Consider the following 27,819-nt stretch of genomic DNA (forward strand, 5'->3'; position numbering starts at 1 on the left):
AAAGTTTTGAATAAATGATTGAAAGAAAGAAGTGTCTTTATTTCACCCTGTGATATTTTGATATTTAAAGACACTAAAATACTCAGAGAACAAAATTTTGCTGGAATTAAATGCTCTCTGATGCATGAGGAATTACATATATAATTTTTGGTTACTAAATTAACCTGATTACTGTTATTGAAAGATCATGCAGTTGTCAGTCCCTGATGTCTCTTTTCTTCAATATATTTTTCCTTTCTCTCTTCCTATTTGAGTCTCCTCTCCTGACTTCTAGTTTAAGGGCTTTATATGGGGAAATTGTGTTTTTGATTTTATAATTTAAATTTCCTTGTATAATTCCCTAAATGATTCATCCAACTTTATTTCTTGCAGTGCAGTTTCAGATCCATACATTAAAACACATTTTTAATTCTTAATGTTCTTCAGCCTATATTTAAATTCTTATATCATTTTATGTTTATTTGCATGAGCTGTACTATTAGAATTATATGAATTCTAAAGGTGTCCTTTTGAGATTAGTAGTGTAGAACACTACTAATCCTTAGTAGGATCTTGGATAAGTCACATCATTTCGCTTGAAATTATTATCAAATGAGATAATATATATAGAAGTATAAGTGCTGTTATTTTTATTATTACTAAGAGCAGTCCTAATAGATGATCCTTCCTGTTACATTCCTGATAATTGTGAAGATGCTAGATTGAACAGTTGATATTTGAATTGTTTCATTTCTCTGCCTAAAACCTTGCAATATCTTCCTTTTATTCTTAGAATAAAATCCAAGCATCTGTTATTTGCCCACAGTTTATCTCTCCGGCCTTCTCTTCCCACTTACTCTTGAGACACAAAGTTTTGGGTACACTGCCCTTTTATTATCTATAATGGCTATTCTTTACCGTTGCTGGCCTTTACGTATCAGTTTCTCATATATGTATTCTTCCCATTTTACAGTCTTAGTCTGTAAGACTTGGCCTGTAAGACACACGTCTTATCCTTCATCTTCTAGATTAAGTGGCACAACTTTGATGGAACCTTTTTCACCCACCACCCATTGAGTCAGGTCCTCCTATTGCATACTTTCAGTGTGCTCAGTATATTTCCTATGTAGCACTTTTCACAGTTTTTTTGAACATATATTTAAAGTCTGTTCATCCCATTAGATGGAAAACTGTATAAGATAAATAGACACGATTTGTCTTGTTACTACTATATGCCTAACTTCTACAAACTCAACAAGTACGTGTTTCCACAGATAAGTTACAGTTACACAGATGAAACAGTTAATACAGTTCATATAGATGAAACCAGTAATTGTAAAATTATTGTGAAATAAGAGGAGAAATCTCTATGTTCCCTGAGTGTAAAGATTTGAAAGGAGTTGGGCATTTGTGACCTCTGAGTATACACCCTGACACGACCTATTATAATTTTTATCACCTTGCATGAGGTCATCTTTTCATAGCATTTTTTCCCTGATTATAAATGCAATTCGTGCACATTTTACAAAATATGGAAAATAAGAGAAAAATGCAAGTAGGCTATGAAGCATATCATCATTTAGGGCAAAATCCTTTAAAGTTTATGGGTAATAATTGCAGATGGGCAGGAAGAGTAGCTCTACCAGTGAAATCATATAAATCATTAAAAACATGTAAATGAGGACTCTTACCAAAGACAGTGGTTGTTCTTTTTTAAGGGGACATTTCATTTCCCTAGGTTGTGTTTGTTTAACTCATTTAACACAAGAACCTCCTCCAGTCAAATGGGTTTGAGAAGGGGAATAAGTGATTTAAAAAATCAGCACCCTGCGCCGCTCTGGCCCCAACACCTTCTCTAAAATTTTTAAGCTACCAGCGAACGCATGGTGGCGCTGTTGACTAAGAAGGCGAATTAAACCACCGTCATTGTGCGCACTCTTTAAGGCACCGATCCAATTCGGTAAACTAGGGGGTTGTGAGCCTGGGCAGATTTTTAAGCAAGCAAATCTGAGCCCAGGAAAGGATTATTCGCTAGACCTTCTTCAAAGGTTGGAAGGCAAAAGGCTGCGTTTGCTAGCACTGCCGGAGGCTTAGTTTGTCAATATATCCGGGAAGAACGTGGCGAAAGCACAATGGAGGCCAGAGGGGAGCGTTTTCTTAGACAAAGGCAAGTCCTATTTCTCTTTGTTTTTCTGGGTGGGTCTCTGGCTGGGTCTGACTCAAGACGCTACTCTGTGTTTGAGGAAACAGAGAGGGGCTATTTAATAGCTAACCTAGCAAAGGATCTAGGGCTAGGGGTAGGGGAACTGGCTGTGAGGGGCGCCCAGGTTGTGTCTAAAGGGAACAAACAGCATTTTCAGCTCAACCATCAGACCGGCGATTTGCTCCTGCATGAGAAATTGGACCGGGAAGAGCTTTGCGGCCCCACTGAGCCATGTATACTGCATTTTCAGATATTGCTGCAAAACCCTTTGCAGTTAGTTACAAATGAGCTTCAGGTCATAGATGTAAATGACCATTCTCCGGTATTCTTTGAAAATGAAATGCAGCTGAAACTCTTAGAAAACACGCCACCAGGAACCATAATTCCTTTGGAAAATGCTGAGGACTTGGATGTGGGAAGAAACAGTCTCCAAAACTACACTATCACTCCTAATTCCCATTTCCACGTTCTCACACGCAGCCGTAGAGACGGAAGAAAGTACCCACAACTGGTGCTGGACAAAGCGCTAGACCGCGAGGAGCAGACAGAGCTCCTTTTGACGCTCACCGCGCTGGATGGCGGCTCTCCACCCCGGTCGGGAATCGTCCAGATCCACATCCTGATCTTAGACATAAACGACAACGCCCCTGAATTTACACAGTCACTCTATGAGGTTCAAATTCTAGAGAACAGCCCCATTAACTCTGTTATTGTCACTGTCTCAGCTTCTGACTTAGATACAGGAAATTTGGGGACAGTATCATATGCATTTTTTCACGCTTCTGAAGAAATTCGCAAAACCTTCCAGCTAAATCCAATTACTGGTGATATCCAGCTAGTCAAATATTTGAATTATGAGGTTTTGAATACTTATGAAGTGGACATAGAAGCTAAGGATGGTGGAGGCCTTTCCGGAAAAACCACAGTGATAGTTCAGGTGGTTGATGTGAACGACAACCCACCAGAACTGACCTTGTCCTCAATTACCAGCCCTATCCCTGAGAACTCGCCAGAGACTGTGGTGGCTGTTTTCAGTGTTTCTGATCTAGACTCTGGAGACAATGGGAGAATTATGTGTTTCATCGAGAACAATCTCCCCTTCATGCTCAAACCATCCGTAGAAAATTTTTACACCCTAGTTACAGAGAGACCACTCGACAGAGAGAGCCAGGCCGAGTACAACATCACCATCACCGTCACCGACCTGGGGACCCCCAGGCTGAAAACCCAGCACAACTTAACCGTGACGGTGTCCGACGTCAACGACAACGCCCCCGCCTTCAGCCAAAGCTCCTACACCCTGCGGGTCCGCGAGAACAACAGCCCCGCCCTGCACATCGGCAGCGTGAGCGCCACCGACAGAGACGCGGGCGCCAACGCCCAGGTCACCTACTCGCTGCTGCTGCCGCCCCACGACCCGCACCTGCCCCTGGCCTCGCTGGTGTCCATCAACGCGGACAACGGGCAGCTGTTCGCGCTCAGGGCGCTGGATTACGAGGCGCTGCAGGCGTTCGAGTTCGGCGTGCGCGCGGCCGACCGCGGCTCGCCCGCGCTCAGCAGCCAGGCGCTGGTGCGCGTGCTGGTGGTGGACGACAACGACAACGCGCCCTTCGTGCTGTACCCGCTGCAGAACGGCTCGGCGCCCTGCACCGAGCTGGTGCCCAGGGCGGCCGAGGCGGGCTACCTGGTGACCAAGGTGGTGGCGGTGGACGGCGACTCGGGCCAGAACGCCTGGCTGTCGTACCAGCTGCTCAAGGCCACGGAGCCCGGGCTGTTCGGCGTGTGGGCGCACAACGGCGAGGTGCGCACGGCCCGGCTGCTGAGCGAGCGCGACGCCGTCAAGCACAGGCTGCTGGTGCTGGTCAAGGACAATGGCGAGCCGCCGCTGTCGGCCAGCGTCACGCTGCACGTGCTGCTGGTGGACGGCTTCTCGCAGCCCTACCTGCCGCTGCCGGACGTGGCGGCGGCCGAGGCCCGGGCCGACCCGCTCACCGTCTACTTGGTCATCGCCTTGGCGTCGGTGTCGTCGCTCTTCCTGGTGTCGGTGCTGGTGTTCGTGGCGGTGCGGCTGTGCAGGAGGAGCCGGGCGGCGTCGGGGGGCGGCTGCGCGGTGCCCGAGGGCCCGTTTGCGGGCCACCTGGTGGACGTCAGCGGCACGGGGACCCTGTCCCACAGCTACCAGTATGAGGTGTGTCTGAGGGGAGGCTCAGGGACCGGCGAGTTCAAGTTCCTCAAACCGATCATACCCAATTTCCAGGGCCACTCCCCTGGGCCAGCAGTAGAAGAAAACCCCAACTTTAGGAATGACTTCGGTTTTAGTATTCGGTGACTGTATTCTTTTCATCTTACAGCTATTTAAAATTGGTAATTTCAAGATATGGATTCTCTGGCAACCTATTAAGAATATTTAAATCCCACTGCCTGCAAAATTTCTTATATTGTTTGTTTTAAAGAATAGTATCCTTTTTTTTTTAAAGAATAGTTTTAAAGAATAGTATCCTTTTTTTCATTACTATAAGAAGCGAATGGCTCTAAATCTTGCCCTCAAAACACTAATGAAGTCAGTAGTTGTACAAATTCTTGTGGAATGGCTTAGGAATAGATTAGGAAAAACAGTGAAAAATTAATTCTATATGATCAGTTGTATCCCTTTGAGTTTTTACTTTAAATCATTAGGTAAATAAGAGCATTAAGACACTAACACACGAAGAATGCCTAATGGGAAGGAAATAACTGGTACAGTGAGAATCTGGTTCTTGCTTTATTCTGGTCTCATAGCCCTTAACTCTGATAATTGTTTTCTTTTAAAAATATTATACTAACTGCACTTCCTCTCATTAATATACTCATTAATATACTCATTAATATACTAGGTGTTAATTTTAATGTAATTATTTTATTGCCTTCCATTTAGTGTCATTGCTGTTAACATCATGTTTATCCAGTGACATGAAACAGCATAGTCACAAAATGGACTTTTTCTATTCGAGAAACATTGAGCATGTGTGACAGAAAATGTAGTGGCCACCTAAATCCAGTCATCTTTCCTTCTTTAGTAACAGGTCCCAAATTTCATGTCAGGCATTAGTATATTTAGTCAAAAGAATACATTTTCCCACCCTGGCAGCTGGAATGGAGCACTTGACTAGGTTATTGCCAAAGGAATGTATATAGAAATGTTGTAGGAGACTTCCAGGAAGGCTATTTAAAGGGTGAGGTCCCATTTGGTCCTTCTCTAACTGCTCCTTACAGCTAGGAATGTGTAAGTCATAGCAGGAACACAATTAGCCATGTTGCATCATAAAGCAAAACTAAGGATAGAAATAATGTACAAAGACAAGTCAGTATAGAATAAACTTAAAAGAGATGTGAGTCTCTGGTAATTATGGAGTCATCCTGTCATCCCTGGAGTGCCTAGTTCTGAGGTGTTTTTTGTTTTTTTTTTACTAGAGAAGTAAAGAAACTTCTATCTCATTTAATCCACCATCATTTTAGATTTTGTGCTACCTCCAGTGGAATCCAATCCTAAAGCTTTAACAGTAAGATTTTTTATTAAAATGTTCTTCAGTATAGTAAAATGCACAGATCTTAAGTGTATGATTTGATATAACATCTTTTAAAGCTCTTATTCTTGATTTCTAATTTAGTTAAAAGTAGAGTACAGAGTGCTTTACATTCATTCTCTTTTTAATCTTATGCCAAACCCTAAGGAAGCTGGCATATTGCCCTCTTTTACACATGAGAAAACTGAATCTTAGAAAGGTTAGAAACTTGCTAACAATTCCAAAGTAATGAAAGGAAAAATTTGAAATATATTCTAAGTCTATTTGAATGGAATACTCCAGTTCTTAATCCATGTGTTATAATGCCTGGGAGGTAGCATTGTCTTCCTAACTAAGCAAAATGAAATCCATCTATTTCATGAACTGAACTCCTAGGCAGAAGTGTAACTTTGCATGTATAGTTTGTACTTGTTTCTTTACTATAGATTAAAACACTACTCTGGACCAGCAGATCCAAAGTTCTTATAGAAGCACTGACCTAAGTAAGCTGGGTCAGACAACAGAATTAATCTTCATTAGGAGCAAAGCAATCTGATAATTTTCCTTTATCTTTTCAACATATCACATTCATTATTGCAGAAACAAATGCCCTGAATAAGGAATAGAATTACCCTATGGTTATATTTATTTAATTTCTTGTACTATGCCTTCAGTCTCTTTTCTGTCAATCCTGATATAAATTTTTCATTTTCTTTAGAAAGTTGAAATTCACTTTATTATATATTTTTTCTAAGTCTCTAATTCAAATTAAATATACTGTATTCATTTTAGCACACTATTGTTTGAAAGCAATTGATATTTCTAGTATTAATTTTAAGTGAAACGACTAATTTCAGAAAAGTATGGGCAATGGTGTGGAGGAATTTTTTTTCACTAAATAATTTAGAGACTCTGGGTATTTAGTAAGAAACTGATAGGCTCTAGCTATTTTCTGTTAAAATTAATCACATGTCTTTGGCAACTCCTCAAAAATTATGTTGAAAAAAGATGTAGGGGGTCATTAATGACTTTATTCTGAAAGGATGGTTCACCAGATCTGAATCAGACATTTTCAGGGTGATAAATTGTAGGGTGATAAATTGCTGTTGACACAGCTGCTGGATGCATGTATATCTATACTTGTGTTATGTACTAGTTTTCCATTGCTGCTATAAAAATTACTGCAAACATAGTGGCTTTAAACTAAAAAAAAAAGTATTATAGTTTTTTAGGTGTCTGATATGGGTGTTACTGGGCTAAAAGTGTTGGCAAGAGTGCATATCTTTCTGGTGGCTCTAGACAAGAATCCATTTCTTTGTGTTTTCCAGCTTCTAGATGCTGCCTATATTAGTTGACTCATAGCCCCTTTCATCCATCCTCAAAGCCAACAACATTGTATCTTTCCTCTCTCTTTTTAAAGATTGTATTTATTTATTTGACAGAACATAAAAGAGCACAAGCAGGGGGAGTGGCAGAGAGAGAGGGAGAAATGAGCAGGAGCCCAAAGTGGGGCTTGATCCCAGGACCCCAGGATCATGACCTGATCTGAAGGCAGACACTTAACCTACTGAGCCACCCAGGCACCCAACATTGTATCTCTTTAACCAGTTCTTTCATATTCATAATTACCTCTGACCACAGCTAGCAAAATTTTGTCCCACACAAATGATCCAGGATAACCTTCCCTTCTTAAGATCCTCTACTTAATTACATCTATAAATTCCCTTTTGTCATGTAAGATACATATTTACAGATTTGGGGGATTAGGATGTCTTCGTGTGGATGGCCATTATTCTTGTCTACCACAGATTGGCTGCTTGGAAGAAAATTATCCAGTCTAGCAGTACCACTGGTGGTCAAAGGAAGGCAAATAAAGGCCTTTATAAGAGTAGTTTAGGCCTCATTGATTAGATGCTTTAACCCCAAAGTATTTAACATTAAGAAAAACACTGCCTTGATAAAGATATGAACCTTACTACAGTTAGATTCAAATTATAAAAATGGAAAACCTGAACAAACGAATGCAATCTTAAAGGGACTTGTATCTATAATATACAAAGAATTCTTACAATTCAATTATGAAAAGGCAAATAATCCAGTTTTAAAATGGACAAAGATCTGAATAGATGTTTCTCCAAGGAATATATGCAACTAGACAATAAGTCCAACATCAGTGGTCATCAGAGAAATGCAAATCGAAATCATAATGAGATACTACTTCATGCCCACTAGAGTGGCTAGAATCAAAAAGTCATGGGGCGCCTGGGTGGCTCGGTCAGTTGAGCATCAGACTCTTGATTTCTGCTCAGGTCATGATCTCATGGTGGTGAGATGGAGCCCTGCTCAGGCTCTACACTCAGCAGAGTTAGCTTGAGATTCTCTCTCTCCCTCTCCTTCTGCCCTTCCCTGGCTCATGCATGCGTGGGCATGTGCATGCTGTCTCTAAAATAAATAAATAAATAAATAAATAAATAAATAAATAAATAAATAAATAAATAAATAAAACAAAAGTTTTTTGACAAGTCAGATAACAAGTGTTGGGAGGATGTGGAAAAATTGGAATGCTGATATATTTTTAGTAGGAATGTAAAATGGTGCAGCCACTTCGGAAAATACAGAGCTACCATATGATCTAGCAATTCTACTCCTAGAGAAATGAAAATTTATGTCCACACAAATACTTGTATATGAATGTTTGCAGCAGCTTTACTCTGAAGAGGCAAAGGTGGAAACAACCCAAATGTTGATCAACAGATGAATGGATAATCAAAATGTGATATATCATACAATGGAATATTATTCATCCATAGAAAGGAATGAAGTTTGGATACATGCTACAACTTGGATGAACCTTGAAAACATGCTAAATGAAAAAAGCTGGTCACAAAACTCCACATATTATATTATTCCATTCATATGAGAGTTCAGAGTAGGGAAATCTACAGAAACAGAAAGTTATTGAGTAGGGCTCAGCACAGGAGGGATAGTGGAATAGGGTGGTAGCTAAAGGGTATGGATTTTGTGGGGTGATGAAAATGTTCTAAAATTGACTATGGTGGGGTGCCTGGGTGCCTCAGTTGGTTAAGCATCTGCCTTTGGCTCAGGTTATGACCCCAGAGTCCTGGGTTAGAGCTCTGTTTCAGGCTCCCTGCTCAGCAGGGACCCGGTTTCTCCTCTCCCTCTGCCCCTCCCAACCCAACCCACCCCCGCTTGTGCTCTCCCTCACATGTGTGCTCTCTCTCAAATAAAATTGACTGTGGTGATGGATTTACTACTCTGAATATACTAAAAGCTTCTGAATTGTATACTTTAAATGAATGAAATGTATGGTATGTGAATTATATCTCATTAAAACTTTTAAAAAGGAGTGAAACAAATTATTCTTGTCATTTTTTTTAAACGAATCCAAAAAAAAAAAAAAAAAGAATCCAAAAGCAAGGCAGGCCTAACCTTGCGATCTACCTACTACCTGTTTGGGAAATAATTTTCCAATAAATTGAAAACTGCAAAATTTCACAGCTCTCAGGCTTAGGTATTGTAAAGAAGAGGAAATATGTAATTTAATAAGGCATTGGTTAAAAACTCTCTTTAGAACTGACACTAATTGCAATTTTCCAGTGTCCACTCATTTGTAATTCTATAATATGTACCATGAAAATGATGTACTTGTGAAACTGTTCCCATGTTACTTCAAAAACATTTTTCTCCTAAATGTATATTCTTTTCAACTGAAATGTTAATTATTTTATTTTAACCCTCAACAGTTTTAAATGGTAACGTAAGTGACAGTTTACTCTTTGTATTCCTCCTGGGCAACAACACAGAGCTCTATCTGAACACACACACACACACACACACACACACACACACACACACCCACATGAAAACAGAACTCATTGTTTTATATTACAGAACACATTTTACAGAACTTATTCAGTACATTTAGGAGAATTCTGTAGAAAATAAAGAATTCCGTGAGAACACGTGGTGGCGCTGCAGGTTAAATGATGGAAAACAGAATTGCCTATGCAGCTCCAGTATCCAGCCAAACAGTTCACACTGCCCGGAAGCTCTGAACAATTTTCTTAGTCACAGCAGAAGTGAATCTGGAATCTCTTTAAAACTCTATTCAGTGGCATAGTTTTGATATCTGGACTGCAGTGCCAGGCTACCAGGATCCCAGGCATACATGAAGCTTCTCTGAATGAAATTTTCATGAAGAGCAATGGAGATTGGATGGATGCATTATCTGAGACAAAGGCAAGTCCTTGTTTTCTTTGTTTTGCTGAGCATGTCTGGGGTGGGTGCTGAGTTAGAGCCCTATTCAGTAGCGGAAGAAGTGGAGATAGGCTCCTTTGTGGCAAATCTAGGAAAAGATCTGGGGTTGGGACTGACAGAGCTGTCCACCCGAGGGGCTCGGATCATTTCTCAGGGGAACAAAGAGTATTTGCAGCTCAAGGTTCAGACTGGGGATTTGCTCATAAATGAGAAACTTGATCGAGAAGAGCTATGCGGTTCAACTGACCCTTGCTTACTGTATTTTCAACTGTTAATGGAAAAACCCTTAGAGGTATTTCAGGCTGAACTGAGGGTGGAAGACATAAATGACCATTCTCCCGTGTTCACTGAAAAAGAAATGATTCTAAAAATACCAGAAAACAGTCCTCTAGGAATTGCATTCCCTCTGAGTAATGCTCTGGACTTGGATGTAGGAAGCAACAATGTTCAAAACTATAAAATCAGCCCCAATTCCCAGTTCCGGGTTCTAACCCGCAAACTCAGTGATGGCAGAATGTACCCCGAGCTGGTGTTGGAAGAAGAGCTGGACAGGGAGGTAGAGCCTGAAATCGTATTAACCCTGACCGCGCTGGATGGCGGCTCTCCACCTCGGTATGGGACAGCGCAAGTGCTCATTGAAGTGGTGGACAGCAACGATAATGCCCCTGAGTTTGGGCAGCCCATCTACAAGGTGCATATTCCTGAGAACAGCCCGGTAGGCTCCCTCGTTGTCACTGTTTCTGCCAGCGATTTAGACAGCGGAATCTATGGAAAAATATCCTACACACTCTTTCAGCCTTCAGAAGATATTAGCAAAACTTTGGAAGTAAATCCTGTAACAGGAGAAATTCGACTGAAAAAGCAAGTAGATTTTGAAACAGTTTTATCCTATGAAGTAGACATCAAGGCCACTGATGGCGGAGGTCTATCAGGAAAATGCACTCTTCTCCTCCAGGTAGTGGATGTGAATGACAATCCTCCAGAAGTGACCATGTCTGCACTTACCAGTCCAATCCCAGAGAACTCACCTGAGATTGTAGTTGCTGTTTTCAGTGTTTCAGATCCTGACTCTGGGGACAACGGGAAGACCATTTCCTCTATCCAGGATGACCTTCCTTTTCTTCTAAAACCTTCAGTAAAGAACTTTTACACTTTGGTAACAGAGAGAGCACTAGACAGAGAAGAAAGAGCCCAGTACAACATCACCATCACCGTCACCGACCTGGGGACCCCCAGGCTGAAAACCCAGCACAACTTAACCGTGACGGTGTCCGACGTCAACGACAACGCCCCCGCCTTCAGCCAAAGCTCCTACACCCTGCGGGTCCGCGAGAACAACAGCCCCGCCCTGCACATCGGCAGCGTGAGCGCCACCGACAGAGACGCGGGCGCCAACGCCCAGGTCACCTACTCGCTGCTGCTGCCGCCCCACGACCCGCACCTGCCCCTGGCCTCGCTGGTGTCCATCAACGCGGACAACGGGCAGCTGTTCGCGCTCAGGGCGCTGGATTACGAGGCGCTGCAGGCGTTCGAGTTCGGCGTGCGCGCGGCCGACCGCGGCTCGCCCGCGCTCAGCAGCCAGGCGCTGGTGCGCGTGCTGGTGGTGGACGACAACGACAACGCGCCCTTCGTGCTGTACCCGCTGCAGAACGGCTCGGCGCCCTGCACCGAGCTGGTGCCCAGGGCGGCCGAGGCGGGCTACCTGGTGACCAAGGTGGTGGCGGTGGACGGCGACTCGGGCCAGAACGCCTGGCTGTCGTACCAGCTGCTCAAGGCCACGGAGCCCGGGCTGTTCGGCGTGTGGGCGCACAACGGCGAGGTGCGCACCGCCCGGCTGCTGAGCGAGCGCGACGCCGTCAAGCACAGGCTGTTGGTGCTGGTCGAGGACAATGGCGAGCCGCCGCTGTCGGCCAGCGTCACGCTGCACGTGCTGCTGGTGGACGGCTTCTCGCAGCCCTACCTGCCGCTGCCGGACGTGGCGGCGGCCGAGGCCCGGGCCGACCCGCTCACCGTCTACTTGGTCATCGCCTTGGCGTCGGTGTCGTCGCTCTTCCTGGTGTCGGTGCTGGTGTTCGTGGCGGTGCGGCTGTGCAGGAGGAGCCGGGCGGCGTCGGGGGGCGGCTGCGCGGTGCCCGAGGGCCCGTTTGCGGGCCACCTGGTGGACGTCAGCGGCACGGGGACCCTGTCCCCACAGCTACCAGTATGAGGTGTGTCTGAGGGGAGGCTCAGGGGCCGGTGAGTTCAAGTTCTTGAAGCCGATTATCCCTAATCTGCAGCTTCAGAGCACAGGGAGGGAAGTGGAAGAAAATTACCCCTTCAGAAATAGTTTTGGGATGTAATTATTGCTAGGAACCTATTTAATAAACACATTAACTTCTAATATTTTTTCTTGATTAACCAAATCGTTTATGCCCACCACCACCAATGAGGTGTTTAATTTTCTCTGTTTGGTTCATCTTCAATTTCCAATTTTATGCCTAACTTCACAAATTTCCTTTCTCTCATATTTTAGCCTAATGAAGTATTTTTTCAGTGGAATACCAATAAGTGAAATAGGCTCTACCTTCAAACATGGTATCATTAATAGTTTTTCCACTTTATAGAAGTCTTTACTGACTTTGTACTTATGTGTCTCATTTTAGTGTTCTAGAACTAGTTCAGTTATTAAAATAATCTGCCTTGATCTATGTATTTATTATTTGATATTTCTTCTCTTTTCCTTTTATAACTGGTAGGTTTTTTTTTTTTTTTGGTTTATCAACCTCAGTTTTTATTATAGCAATTTTTAAACCTTTATTACTTTTTTAAAAAGTTCCACTTTCCCTGTATTGGTACCTTCATATTTTAAATACTTCTGTTGTGTTATATGATATATAAATCTCTAATAAGTCTTATCTAAAGTTAGAAGAAACACCTAAGATACTGAGTGTGTATATATGTGTTTAAGTTTGGAGACAAAAAAGTGGAAAATTTAGGTGTTCAATAGCATCGTGTAGAAATATTTAATATTTTTGTTGTTTTAAATTCTGTATGAAAAAAAATAGAGCTCCCTGTTAAGTTTTTAATGGCTAACAACAGAGTCCCACTCAGTTGAAAAAAAAAAACCAAACAGAAGTTGTCAGAAGTTTGTATGGTGTGTCTTTTATGTCAGCAATTAGAGTTTTTGGAAGTGTCTAGCCCTTTCCCTGTACAATATCCCTCAATTTAATCTGTATTCCTAGCTTATTAAGGGAAAAATAGAGCTTCTTTCTAGATATTAGGCCTTTGAATACAATTCTCTATGAGGCAGATGTTACATTGCTGTTCTTACTTTTGCTATTGTTTGGATAGGCATTAGGATGGTCTATTCTTCTCCTCCCTTTTATTTGGCACAAATTAGATTCCACTAGATTTTAATTAAGAGGGACCTTAAAATAAATCAGTCTCTTCTTTTATTCTGTAAGTAATTTTAAATCTAATATAAGAAAAACAAAGTGAAAGAAAGGAAACAAATTGCTAAGAATGAGTGAGTGAAAGAATAATTTTCAAATGGTAAGGATTTAAGGCACTGAAAGTTGTTTCATATCCTATTAAGTAGAGTTTATTTATCCATGCGGGCCACCTGGTGGACGTCAGCGGCAGGGGGACCCTGTCCCACAGCTACCAGTATGAGGTGTGTCTGAGGGGAGGCTCAGGGGCCGGTGAGTTCAAGTTCTTGAAGCTGATTTGGGATGTAATACGGCAAGCACTGAGTGTCTGATTTGCAAACCTAAGATGACTAAGACATAGTTTCCTTCCTTACATAGGGACAGATTGGCCTGAAGAAGGGATAAATTGGTATGAAGCAGGAAGCAATAATATTTACAGGGCAATTATACAAGTTTTTATGGGTCACAGAGGAGGGACAGCCTAAATTCTTCTTTCCGAATGATTCTACTTAGCCAATGTAATTAGATGTTGCAAAAATTTGTTGAAGAATGTGTGAAACAAGTTTCTTTTGTCAGTTTTGGTCAATGTTTTTGGAACAGTAAAATCTGTTGTTTTATTCCCTATGTTTTTAGAAACGTAAAATCTGTTATGTTGGTGGCCTCAGACGTCACCACTATTTTCCCTTTGGTTCATGACATTGCATGGGAGTAGTGTCAGGAGTGAAAGACCTACTACAGAACTAAATGTTGCATGATGAGATGGGCAGTTAACTGCTAGAGACATTTTCCGAGTGTTGAATTTTTAACTTTTCCTATGAAGCAGTGAATAATCTCAACAATGTGGACAGTACTCTATCTCAACAATGCTTTCTACAAAATAAAAAGAAAAGGAAAACAAAACATTTAAAGGAGGCGCTAAAGAAAAAAATTCCAAATATTCACACGCACATTGGGTATAGCCGATTGAGTCTGTTGGAGGCCACGCGGTGGCGCTGCAGGCTAAAGAGACAAAAACAAAAAAACCGAACCCACCTTGAACTGGGAATGCTGCGGAAGTCATTAACAGAAAAGGAAGATGCGGCCAGATGAGCTGGGAGAAAACCTGTAGTGGTCCAAGACTGGGAAAAGAAAAAACCCAGACGCCTGCTATACATGGCGTAGGTCTGGGGGTTGCTACTGCTGGTTCTTTATGCTGGGAGCAGTGACTGAGACCAACATTGACAAAAGACGTGTTCTGAAGAAAAAATGGAGGCTGGAACGTTGTGCTGCCCAAGACAAAGGCAAGTCCTATTTCTCTTTCTGTTTGGGGGAGTATCCTTGGCAGGTTCTGGGTTTGGACGATATTCGGTAACAGAGGAAACAGAGAGAGGATCATTTGTGGTCAATCTGGCAAAGGATCTGGGGCTGGGGGACCAGGAGTTGGTTGCAAGGGGAGTCCGGGTGGTCTCTGATGATAACAAACAACACCTGCTCCTGGATTCTCAGACTGGAGATTTGCTCACGAATGAGAAACTGGACCGGGAGAAGCTGTGTGGCCTCACAGAGCCCTGTGTGCTGTATTTCCAAATCTTAATGGATAACCCCTTTCAGATTTACCGGGCTGAGCTGAGGGTCAGGGACATAAATGATCATTCACCAATGTTTCGGGACCAAGAGACAGTCTTAAAAATATTAGAAAGCACAGCTGAAGGGACGGCATTTCGACTAGAAAGAGCAGAGGATGCAGATGGAGGACTTAATGGTATCCAAAGCTACACCATCAACCTGAACTCTTTTTTCCATATTAAAATTAGTGACAGTGATGAAGGCATGATATATCCAGAGCTAGTGTTGGATAAGGCACTGGATCGGGAGAAGCAGCATGAGCTCACTTTAACACTCACGGCACTGGATGGTGGGTCTCCACCCAGGTCTGGGACCACCACAATACGAATTGTGATCCTGGACATCAACGATAATGCCCCCCAGTTTTCTCAGACAATCTATGAGACCCAGGCCCCAGAGAACAGCCCAGTAGGGTCCCTTATTGCAAAAGTCTCTGCGGGAGATGTAGATTCTGGAGTCAATGCAGACATATCCTATTCACTTTTCGATGCTTCTGAAGATATACGAACAACCTTTCAAATCAATCCTTTTTCTGGGGACATTGTTCTCATAGTGTTGCTGGATTATGAGCTAGTAAAGTCTTACAAAATAAATGTACAGGCAATGGATGGAGGGGGCCTTACTGCGACATGTACAGTTTTCGTGGAGGTATTAGACATCAATGACAATCCCCCTGAACTGATCATATCATCATTTTCCAACTATGTTGCTGAGAATTCTCCTGAGACCGTACTGGCTGTTTTTAGAATTAAAGACAGAGATTCTGGAGAAAATGGAAAGATGCTTTGCTACATTCAAGATAATCTGCCATTCCTTCTAAAACCCTCTGTGGAAAATTTTTACATCCTAATGACAGAAGGAGGGCTGGACAGAGAGAGCCAGGCCGAGTACAACATCACCATCACCGTCACCGACCTGGGGACCCCCAGGCTGAAAACCCAGCACAACTTAAGCGTGACGGTGTCCGACGTCCGACAACGCCCCCGCCTTCAGCCAAAGCTCCTACACCCTGCGGGTCCGCGAGAACAACAGCCCCGCCCTGCACATCGGCAGCGTGAGCGCCACCGACAGAGACGCGGGCGCCAACGCCCAGGTCACCTACTCGCTGCTGCTGCCGCCCCACGACCCGCACCTGCCCCTGGCCTCGCTGGTGTCCATCAACGCGGACAACGGGCAGCTGTTCGCGCTCAGGGCGCTGGATTACGAGGCGCTGCAGGCGTTCGAGTTCGGCGTGCGCGCGGCCGACCGCGGCTCGCCCGCGCTCAGCAGCCAGGCGCTGGTGCGCGTGCTGGTGGTGGACGACAACGACAACGCGCCCTTCGTGCTGTACCCGCTGCAGAACGGCTCGGCGCCCTGCACCGAGCTGGTGCCCAGGGCGGCCGAGGCGGGCTACCTGGTGACCAAGGTGGTGGCGGTGGACGGCGACTCGGGCCAGAACGCCTGGCTGTCGTACCAGCTGCTCAAGGCCACGGAGCCCGGGCTGTTCGGCGTGTGGGCGCACAACGGCGAGGTGCGCACGGCCCGGCTGCTGAGCGAGCGCGACGCCGTCAAGCACAGGCTGCTGGTGCTGGTCAAGGACAATGGCGAGCCGCCGCTGTCGGCCAGCGTCACGCTGCACGTGCTGCTGGTGGACGGCTTCTCGCAGCCCTACCTGCCGCTGCCGGACGTGGCGGCGGCCGAGGCCCGGGCCGACCCGCTCACCGTCTACTTGGTCATCGCCTTGGCGTCGGTGTCGTCGCTCTTCCTGGTGTCGGTGCTGGTGTTCGTGGCGGTGCGGCTGTGCAGGAGGAGCCGGGCGGCGTCGGGGGGCGGCTGCACGGTGCCCGAGGGCCCGTTTGCGGGCCACCTGGTGGACGTCAGCGGCACGGGAACCCTGTCCCACAGCTACCAGTATGAGGTGTGTCTGAGGGGAGGCTCAGGGACCGGCGAGTTCAAGTTCCTCAAGCCAATTCTCCCCAATATCCAGGCACAGAGCTCTGGGAGGAATAGTGAAGAAAATCCCACCTTTCGAAATAGCTTTGGATTTAATTTTCAGTAAGAATTCTTTTTATATTTTAATATACTTTTAATTGCTGTATTCTAATGTCCATATTAGCTTAATTTTAAAATTCCTAGTTATTATGCAAGTTCAAGCCTAATTTTAAGTGCTGTATATATTTTACAATGTTATTTCATCCTTTTTTGCATTCATCAGTAGCTTTAATTAGCATCCTTTTCTAAATAATAGTTCTAAGGTTTAATCATTTCAAAATGTGCAAGGATTTAGTTATTATTTCTTATCTAGAAAACAAGTTTTTATTTTTCTTCTAGTATATTTCATTGACTAATCTCTTGATCCTAATCACCTTCTACTTCATATAAGAAGACATACCTGCACTTCTGACCTTATCTAACATTCTATTTAATCATATTTTTAAAAACCATGTCATCTAGCATTTAAAAAGAAATATTTCTATATTACTCTGCTCATGACACAATGAGATCATCTTGTGAGTGATATTGGACTCACAAGATACTGTGTAGTTATATTATTATTTCATTTCCTTTAAATTACACTACTCTTACTATTTTCTAGTGTTCACTTTTGCTGACATATGTAAAAATAGGTCATGTCTTACAGTTCCAAGAAAATGTAATAATCTGCATGAAAATGAAAATAAAAACATTTTGAAAATTTGTGTGAGAATATTGGTGGGCTGTTGGGAAGATAATCACTTTTCATTTCATTTTGTAAATTTATTTTAGTTATTAAAAAAGTTTAACATCAAGATGAACTGAAAGTCATGAAGAAAAACAATAAATTCTTCAATCACCAGGCCCCTCCTACAGAGTAGTTCCTTTAGAATTGTTCTAAATATTTCTAAGTAATATGTTTATACTGCTGTATCATAACATTCAGTTTTATACTTTCATCACTTCTTCCTATGATAAAAAAGGATTTCACTTCCTTACTTTCCAACTAACACACATCCAAACATTGCATGTGCCCTCTCTCCTATTCTCCCAGTAGAGGTGTCATTTTTTAAAGTTAAACTAGTAGTTTTTGTCTATATTACCAAGATTACTTCAAAATACACATTAGTATGATTACATTTCCTTTCTTGAAAAACTTCATTCTGAGAGTTGATTGTTATTTTCACTTGCATCATTTTCTTTTTTTACTATTACTAATTTTTCATACTTTCATTTGAATAGCAGTATTTCTTTTAAATATTAAAAAAATGTCAGATTCGTATCAATTTATTTCAGATCTTCACCTAGATCCTTTTATCTCTGATTCATTAATACTGGTTGTTCTTTTTTTTAGTTTTTATTTAAATTCCAGTTAGTTAACATACAGTGTAACATTAGTTTCAGGTGTACAATTTAGTGATTCAGCACTTCCGTACAATACCTGGTGCTCCTCACAAGTGCACTCCTTAATCCCCATCACCTACTTCACCCATTCCCCCACCTCCCCTCTGGTAACCATCAGTGTGTTCTCTGTAGAGTTCATGGGGCACCTGGGTGGCTCCGTCTTTTAAGCATCTCTCAGTTTTGGCTCAGGTCATCATCTCAGGGTCATGATCTCAAGGTGCTGGGATCCCCAGTTGGAGTCTGCTTGGGATTCCTTCTCTCCCTTTCCCTCTGTACCCCACTCATCGAGCTGTCTCTCTAAAATAAATAGATAAATCTTTTTAAAAAAATAGTTTGTTTCTTGGTTTTCCTCTCTCCTGTTTTCCCCATGATCCTTTGTTTTGTTTCTTAAATTCCGCATATGAGTGAGATCATATGGTTTTTGTCTTTCTCTGACTGACTTATTTTGCTTAGCATAATACTCTCTGACTCCATCCATGTGGTTGCAAATGCAAGACTTCATTCTTTTTTATGGCTAATATTCCATTGTGTATATATACACACTGCATCTTTATCCATCAGTTGATGGACATTTGGGTTCTTTCCATAATTTGGCTATGGTTGACAATGCTATTATGAACACCAGGGTGCATGTATCCCTTCGAATTAGTATTTTTGTATTCTTTGGGTAAAATACCTAGTAGTACAATTGCTAGATCATAAGGTAGTTCTATTTTTAACTTTTTGAGGAACGTCCATACTGTTTTCCAGAGTGGCTACACCAGCTTGCATTCCCACCAACAGTGTAAGAGGGTTACCCTTTCCCCTAATCCTTGTCAACCCCTGTTATTTCTTGTGTTGTTGATTTTAGCCATTCTGACAAGTGTGAGGTGATATCTCATTGTAGTTTTGATTTGTATTTCCCTGATGATGAGTGATGTCAAGCATCTTTTCATGTGTCTGTTGGCCATCTGTATGTCTTCTACAGAAAAATGTCAATTTATGTCTTTTGCCCATTTTTAAACTGGATAATTTGTTTTTGGGTGTTGAGTTGTGTAAGTTTTTTTTACATATTTTGGATGCTAACTCTTTATTTATTTATTCATGAGAGAGAGAGAACGCCCTAGTGAGTGCATGACGGAGGGGGTCAGAGAGGGAGGGAGAAGCAGACTCCCTGCTGAGCAGGGAGCCCAACAAATGACAGATGCAGATGCTGGGCTCAATCCCAGGACCCAGAAGGCAGACACTTAACCAACTGAGCCACACAGGTGCCCCTTGGATACTAAGTCTTCATCAGATATGTCATGTCGTTTGCAAATATCCTCTCCCATCCCATAAGTTTGCCTTTTAGTTTCATTGTTTCCAACACTGGTTGTTCTATAGGCACCCGGGTTTCTAGTTTGAAACTAATTTTCCCTCAGGTTTTGAAAGCACTGTTCATTTTACTGATTGCATGTAGAGTTGTTGTTCAGAAGACTGATTCCCTTCTGATTCTTTTTAAAAAAGATTTATTATTTATTTTGAGAGAGAGAGCACATGAGTGGAGGAAGTGGCAGAGAGAGAGAACCTTTAAGGACTTCCTGCTGAGCATGAGAGCCCGAAGCTGGGCTCAATCTCACAACCTTTGCGATCATGACCTGAGCCAAAACCAAGAGTTAGAAGCTTAACTGACTGTTGGGGCGCCTGGGCAATGCAGTTGTTAAGCGTCTGCCTTCGGCTCAGGGCGTGATCCCAGCGTTCTGGGATCGAGCCCCACATCAGGCTCCTCTGCTGGGAGCCTGCTTCTTCCTCTCCCACTCCCCCTGCTTGTGTTCCCTCTCTCGCTGGCTGTCTCTATGTCAAATAAATAAATAAAATCTTTAAAAAAAAAAAAGAAGAAGCTTAACTGACTGGGCCATACAGGTGCCCCTCCCTTCTGATTCTCAGCTCTTTTAATGTCACCCCATTTTTTCATTCTGGAAGTATGAAAATATCACAGTATCAGTTACTTATCTATATATTTATTTATCTGGTCTTAAGGGTGTACCCTATTAACATTTAATCTCTCAGTTTCAGTTCTGAGAAATTTTCTTGTTATTTTTTTATCATAATTTCTCCCTCGAATTTTCTACATTCTCACTTTAACCGGAAGTTCATTAATTAAATATCGGATCTCTTGGATGATACTGTAAAACACTAATCTTTTTCTTTTCTTATTTTCTCTGTCTCTTGCTCTCCTTTTTGAACAATTTATCACCCAGCCTGTATATTTAAGAGCCCTTTTTGGTTCTCGGAGTGTTTTCCTTATTATCCTGTTATAGATTTGTAAATGTATTATCTTTTCTCATCTATAATTAATTTATTATTTTAAAATACATTATACAAAGAAGAATTATGCAGTAAAAACTACTGTTACACCCATTATTAAAATGAGAGTGAGTAACATGGAAGTTAAGAACACATCCAAGGTTATATAGCTAGTAAGGGGCACTTAAGCCCTAATCTATTCTCAATCTTACAATAAGAATACATACTTCATGCAGTTACTGTTAGGTGAGTAAATGCATATGTGTCACTTAGTACAATGGGTATCACATAATAATTCTCAATAAGTATTAGATCTTATTAGATTCTACTATTCTGGGGATATTAATAAGACATTTTTAAATACTTTCTTCTGTTTTCTCTATTATATCTCTTTCTTCCTGTTCCTTTTTGTTTTCTTTTTGGTGATGGTGGTTTGACGTTTCTAGTCATATTGTAGGCATTTCCTCAAATGTCTTGTGGTCTTTTTTTTTTTAAGATTTTATTTATTTATTCGACAGAGATAGAGACAGCCAGCGAGAGAGGGAACACAAGCAGGGGGAGTAAGAGAGGAAGAAGCAGGCTCCTAGCGGAGGAGCCTGATGTGGGGCTCGATCCAGATCCCGGAACGCCAGGATCATGCCCTGAGCTGAAGGCAGACGCTTAACCGCTGTGCCACCCAGGTGCCCCATTGAGCTATCTTCTCATATTTAAAAATGATGAGATACCATCCTGTCAGCTCTTTGTGAAAACATGAGGCCTTTGATGGTAGGACTTCATTCTAATGTAACCATGCTAGGATAGGGCTATTAACTTGGGAGACCCCTCCAAATATCAGTGTGTAAGTCTTTATCTGAGCTTCTCATATTCTCCAGGTTAGAATTCTACAGTATCTTCTGTGTGAGGGAAAATTAGATGGAAGGTCAGGTGTATACCTTGTGTCCTACAACCAGAGAATATTGCGTAGTATGGGTAATATGGAAATCTCATCATTCAAGATGCAAAATTTTGCTTAACCTCCCTCTTTTTAGTTTCACACCTCAACTTGCACTCATCTCTGCCTAAGGCCTCCAAAACTAGGGAGAGTCCCATTTAATTTCTCCAAAGAACTAGCTTCCCATTTTCTGCCTCTGAGATGCTTTCCTGTCTATGTAGGATGATGAGAGGGTCAGAGTAGTCAACTCTCCCATTTACATACTGTCACCTGGTAACTTCGTTTTTAGGGTTTTTTTTTTAAATTTTTTATTATGTTATGTTAGTCACCATACAGTACATCCTTATTTTGTTGTAGTGTTCCATGATTCATTATTTGCGTATAACACCCAGTGCACCATGCAATACGTGCCCTCCTTAATACCCATCACCGGCCTATCCCAATTCCCTACCCCCTTCCCCTCTGAAGCCCTCAGTTTGTTTCCCAGAGTCCATAGTCTCTTGTGGTTCATTCCCCCTCTGTTTACCCCCCTTCATTCTCCCCTTCCTTCTCCTACTGATCTCCCTGCTGTTTCTTATATTCCATAAATGAGTGAAACCATATGATAATTGTCTTTCTCTGCTTGACTTATTTCACTTAGCATAATCTCCTCCAGTCCCATCCATGTTGCTGTAAATGTTGGGTAATCATTCTTTCTGATGTCTGAGTAATATTACATTGTATATATGGACCACATCTTCTTTATCCATTCCTCTGTTGATGGGCATCTCAGTTCCTTCCACAATTTAACTATTGTGGACAATGCTGCTATGAACATTGGGGTGCATATGGCCCTTCTCTTCCCTATGTCTGTTTCTTTGGGGGTAAATAGTAGTGCAGTTGCTGGATCATAGGGTAGCTCTATTTTTAACTTTTTGAGGGACCTCCACACTGTTTTCCAAAGTGGCTGTACCAACTTGCATTCCCACCAACAGTGTAAGAGGGTTCTCCTTTCTCCACATCCTCTCCAACATTTGTTGTTTCCTGCCTTGTCGATTTTTGCCATTCTAACTGGAGTAAGGTGGTATCTCAATGTGGTTTTTGATTTGAATTTCCCTGATGGCTAATGATTTTGAACATTTCTTCATGTGTCTGTTAGCCATTTGTATGTCTTCATTAGAAGTGTCTGTTCATCTCTTCTGCCCATTTTTTGATTTGATTGTTTCTCGTGTATTGAGTTTGAGAAGTTCTTTATAGCTCTTGGATACCAGTCTTTTATCTGTAGTTTCATTTGCAAATATCTTCTCCCATTCTGTGGGCTGCCTCTTAGTTTTATTGTCTGTTTCCTTGGCTGTGCAGAAGCTTTTTATCTTGATGAAGTCCCACAAGTTCATTTTTTCTTTTGTTTCTCTTGCCTTTGGAGATGTGTCATGAAAGAAGTTGCTGTGGCTGATGTCGAAGAGGTTACAGCCTATGTTCTTATCTATGATTTTGATGGATTCCTGTCTCACATCGAGGTCTTTCATCCATTTGGAGTTTATCTTTGTGTATGGTGTGAGAGAGTGGTCAAGTTTCATTCTTTTGCATATAGCGTTTTTAGTTCTTAACTGATGCTTAGCTCTTCTAAATATTGTACCTAAATGGGATATTATAGAACAAACCCACTAGTCTTGTGTGAATATCTCAAAGGCAGGAACTTTATTTTAGATTTTTTTTGGAACTTCTAACTCAATTGCTCTTTTTTTAAATTTCTGTCATCAAAATTATGGGTGTTCACTTGTGTATTCTTAGTCTTTATGAGTTCATACCACTTTAGGGTTTTTTTTTCCTGTCATTTTAGTGAGTATTTTAAAAGGAAGGAGGATAACTGAGTGTAGTCAATCCACCTACTTTTCAATTTCTACCCTTTTGTAGTGATCCATTTTTCAATAATGTGTCTTACATTTTTAAAAATGTAATTTGAACTTACCATTTTTAAATGCAAAAAATTTAGATACCTCCTCGATCCATTCTTGAGAGCATTACTGAGACTTCACATCATTGGTGAGCTTCTATCATCTATTTCAAACAATTTCCCTCAACCTTGCACTTTGGCTAGGACTCAAACCCCCCAAAGCTTAAAAGATGGTCCCAGACAGTTTTAAAACAAAGCAAAGGCCAAAGATGGATCTTTGGATTCCGAGACTAAAATCTCCGCCTAGAATTATATACCTTTGTACCTTTTGAAATAATGATTGCTTCAAAAGCAGGTATATGATCTTAATTGTCTAATCAGAGTAAAACTAAGTTTTTGCTCTATGACTGGGAAAACGAATTCCTCTCTTTTGGGGCTGAAAGAGAAAACAGGTGACCATAGTTGTAGCTGAATAAATCTTGTGAACCTGAGGGAACGTGGTTTTAGGAGTAAGCCTGCTTTAAATGAAAGTAACATGTTTGTGTACTTATTAAATACTTTGTGTAAATTATGAGGAACTAGAACTAAATTATGTGTCCCACCCCAGTATTTTACTTCATTTTCTCCAAGTTCACAGTTCACTGCTGTGAAGGAAATGTACAGAGATGCCTTCTCACCCTGTAACAACTATCTGTGTTTCATCTCGCGGTTTACCCAAGTTATATCCTCTGCCAGGACTCCCGAAGTGACTCATGTATACATTCCCTTTCCATTACAACCGAATGAAGGCCAAGTAGTGATGCAATCTTGTTTCAGGTTTTCAATCTTCTCAGAAAGACTACAAACTCCTGGGGGACAGGAATCACATCGTGTATTTAAAACAATACTAACAGCATCAGGAACTTTAAAGAGTATAAAACAGTTCTTATGGAAGATAGAATATATTTGTAATCACTCAAACACAATGATAAAACAACATTTGTTTCTGAAGGACATTGATATTACTGGAATGTAGGTAGCTTTCACCAAACTGAAATCTTTGGAGACGCATGGTGGCGCTGCAGGATAACATCGCGGGAGGAAAAACTACACTGGATGATGGTCCGGACACTGTTACCCAGGGCGCACAGAGCGGTGGGAAGACAGAAAGAACACGCCTTCAAGGGGCGAACTACAAGCTACTTAACAGGGTTAAAATCCTTAGGCCTCCGAAGATTCGGTGGACATTAGCAGAGGCACGTTTCCCAGAACTGCGAAGAGAAGCTGAAGCGATTCTGCGGGAAGCTTTCCTTAAAGGAGTGATGGAGAACGGAAGGGCAGACACTCTGCAGATAAGGCAAGTCCTGCTTCTTTTTGTTTTGCTAGGAATGTCTCAGGCGGGTTCCGAGTCTGGGCGCTTTTCGGTGGCAGAGGAAATGCAGAGCGGGAGCTTTGTAGGCAATTTGGTTAAGGACCTGGGACTAGAAGTGCGTGAGCTGTTCTCAAGGGGGGCTCAGGTAGTCTCTAATGATAACAAAAGGCGTTTGCAGCTGGACATAAACACCGGAGATTTGCTCTTAAGCGAATCGCTAGACCGGGAAGAGCTCTGTGGCTCCACGGAGCCCTGCGTGTTGCATTTCCAGGTATTAATGAAAAACCCTTTGCAGTTTTTACGGATTGAGCTCCAGGTCAGGGATATAAATGACCATTCTCCAGTCTTCTTAGAAAAAGAAATGCTCTTAGAAATCCCAGAAAATAGTCCTGTTGGTGCTGTGTTCTTACTAGAAAGTGCAAAGGATTTAGATGTAGGAATCAATGCTCTAAAGAACTACACAATAAGCCCCAACTCTTATTTCCACATTAAAATGAGAGTCAATCCAGACAATAGGAAATATCCAGAGTTGGTTCTGGACAAGCCACTGGATTATGAAGAGCAGTCCGAGCTCAGTTTCATCCTCACTGCTCTGGATGGCGGGTCTCCGCCCAGGTCTGGGACGGCCTCGGTTCGAGTGGTGGTTGTGGACATTAACGACAATTCCCCTGAGTTTGAGCAGCCATTTTATGAGGTGAAGACTCCAGAGAATAGCATATTGGGCTCAATCATTGTCACCGTCTCAGCTCGGGATTTAGACTCAGGAAAAAATGGAGAAATATCATATTCTTTTTCCCATGCCTCAGAAGATATTCGCAAGACATTTGAAATTAATCAAAAGTCTGGAGAAGTCAGTTTAACCGCATCCATGGATTTTGAAACAATTGAATCATACTCAATAATAATTCAAGCTACAGATGGGGGCGGCCTTTTTGGAAAATCAACAGTCAGAATTCAAGTGATGGATGTGAATGACAATGCTCCTGAAATCGCTGTGTCATCAATTACCAGTCCAATCCCGGAAAATTTGCCTGAGACTGTGGTTATGGTTTTTAGCATCCGAGACAGAGACTCTGGGGACAATGGGAGGATGATTTGTTCTATCCCAGAAGACCTTCCTTTCATGCTAAAATCTTCGTTTGAGAATTACTACACATTGGAAACGGAGGGAATGCTGGATAGAGAGAGTGAGGCCGAGTACAACATCACCATCACCGTCACCGACCTGGGGACCCCCAGGCTGAAAACCCAGCACAAAGCGTGACGGTGTCCGACGTCAACGACAACGCCCCCGCCTTCAGCCAAAGCTCCTACACCCTGCGGGTCCGCGAGAACAACAGCCCCGCCCTGCACATCGGCAGCGTGAGCGCCACCGACAGAGACGCGGGCGCCAACGCCCAGGTCACCTACTCGCTGCTGCTGCCGCCCCACGACCCGCACCTGCCCCTGGCCTCGCTGGTGTCCATCAACGCGGACAACGGGCAGCTGTTCGCGCTCAGGGCGCTGGATTACGAGGCGCTGCAGGCGTTCGAGTTCGGCGTGCGCGCGGCCGACCGCGGCTCGCCCGCGCTCAGCAGCCAGGCGCTGGTGCGCGTGCTGGTGGTGGACGACAACGACAACGCGCCCTTCGTGCTGTACCCGCTGCAGAACGGCTCGGCGCCCTGCACCGAGCTGGTGCCCAGGGCGGCCGAGGCGGGCTACCTGGTGACCAAGGTGGTGGCGGTGGACGGCGACTCGGGCCAGAACGCCTGGCTGTCGTACCAGCTGCTCAAGGCCACGGAGCCCGGGCTGTTCGGCGTGTGGGCGCACAACGGCGAGGTGCGCACGGCCCGGCTGCTGAGCGAGCGCGACGCCGTCAAGCACAGGCTGCTGGTGCTGGTCAAGGACAATGGCGAGCCGCCGCTGTCGGCCAGCGTCACGCTGCACGTGCTGCTGGTGGACGGCTTCTCGCAGCCCTACCTGCCGCTGCCGGACGTGGCGGCGGCCGAGGCCCGGGCCGACCCGCTCACCGTCTACTTGGTCATCGCCTTGGCGTCGGTGTCGTCGCTCTTCCTGGTGTCGGTGCTGGTGTTCGTGGCGGTGCGGCTGTGCAGGAGGAGCCGGGCGGCGTCGGAGGGCGGCTGCGCGGTGCCCGAGGGCCCGTTTGCGGGCCACCTGGTGGACGTCAGCGGCACGGGGACCCTGTCCCACAGCTACCAGTATGAGGTGTGTCTGAGGGGAGGCTCAGGGACCGGCGAGTTCAAGTTCTTCAAGCCTATTATCCCCAACGTCCCACCCCAGTGCCCTGGGAAAGAAAGGGAAGAAAATCCTACCTTCCAGAATAGCTTTGGGTTCAATATGTAGAGATCACAATGTTATTTCCCCCAATTTGTGTGCATTTTAAATTTTATTCAGTGTACTTTTATATTTTCACAAATTCTACCCATCTTTACTTTTAAGTGAATGTTATCTTTATTTGTGGTTGTAATTAGATGGTACTTTATTCTGTAATCCAGGTCTTAATGGGTAGTTTGCCTCCTTAAGTAACACCACCAAATCACTTTTGTCCATGGCCCTCTCTCCAGTTGAACTTTCACCCACAATTACGATTTTGGTAAAATAAAGCAGACTACTTTTAAAGTATTTCTAGTGTTCAAGTATTTCTTAATTTCATTTTTTTTTTGCAGTTTTTCTTGTTGTGTAGTAATGGTTGCTATTCAGAAATGTCATTTTTCTTCCGTTAAATTCACTGTATTTTTATTAATACTTTAAAATGTTCACTGTTGGGGCGCCTGGGGGGCTCAGTCGTTAAGCGTCTGCCTTTGGCTCAGGGCCTGATCCCAGCGTTCTGGGATCGAGCCCCACATCAGGCCCCCCTGCTGGAAGCCTGCTTCTTCCTCTGCCACTCCCCCTGCTTGTGTTCCCTCTCTCGCTGGCTGTCTCTATCTCTGTCAAATAAATAAAAAATCTTTTAAAAAATAAATAAAATGTTCACTGTTGAAAATACACCTGAAAAATCATATCCTATAATAGAACTGTAAATGTAATC

The 27,819-nt window shown here is 43.1% G+C and overlaps 4 protein-coding genes across 4 annotated transcripts; all 4 read left to right on the forward strand.

Moving 5' to 3' along the window:
- Positions 1 to 1,913: 1,913 nt before the first annotated feature.
- Positions 1,914 to 8,235, forward strand: LOC117801480 (protocadherin beta-3-like). The gene is made up of 2 exons (XM_034656140.1): positions 1,914 to 2,146; positions 2,663 to 8,235. The coding sequence occupies exons 1-2, from the start codon at positions 2,112 to 2,114 to the stop codon at positions 4,509 to 4,511; spliced, it is 1,884 nt and encodes a 627-aa protein (XP_034512031.1). The 5' UTR covers positions 1,914 to 2,111; the 3' UTR covers positions 4,512 to 8,235.
- A 923-nt stretch (positions 8,236 to 9,158) lies between these two features.
- On the forward strand, positions 9,159 to 12,762 carry PCDHB16 (protocadherin beta 16). The gene is given in 2 exon segments (XM_002912550.4): positions 9,159 to 12,190; positions 12,192 to 12,762. Coding segments are annotated over 2 exon segments (2,391 nt in total). The 5' UTR covers positions 9,159 to 9,949; the 3' UTR covers positions 12,342 to 12,762.
- A 1,590-nt stretch (positions 12,763 to 14,352) lies between these two features.
- PCDHB10 (protocadherin beta 10) lies at positions 14,353 to 17,719 on the forward strand. The gene is given in 2 exon segments (XM_002912603.4): positions 14,353 to 15,985; positions 15,987 to 17,719. Coding segments are annotated over 2 exon segments (2,397 nt in total). The 5' UTR covers positions 14,353 to 14,654; the 3' UTR covers positions 17,053 to 17,719.
- A 5,654-nt stretch (positions 17,720 to 23,373) lies between these two features.
- Positions 23,374 to 27,434, forward strand: LOC100467537 (protocadherin beta-11). The gene is given in 2 exon segments (XM_002912549.4): positions 23,374 to 26,043; positions 26,046 to 27,434. Coding segments are annotated over 2 exon segments (2,643 nt in total). The 5' UTR covers positions 23,374 to 24,489; the 3' UTR covers positions 27,135 to 27,434.
- The last annotated feature ends 385 nt before the right edge of the window (positions 27,435 to 27,819 follow it).

The sequence above is a fragment of the Ailuropoda melanoleuca genome, chromosome 3 (assembly GCF_002007445.2).
Source record: "Ailuropoda melanoleuca isolate Jingjing chromosome 3, ASM200744v2, whole genome shotgun sequence".
Taxonomy (NCBI): Eukaryota; Metazoa; Chordata; class Mammalia; order Carnivora; family Ursidae; genus Ailuropoda; species Ailuropoda melanoleuca.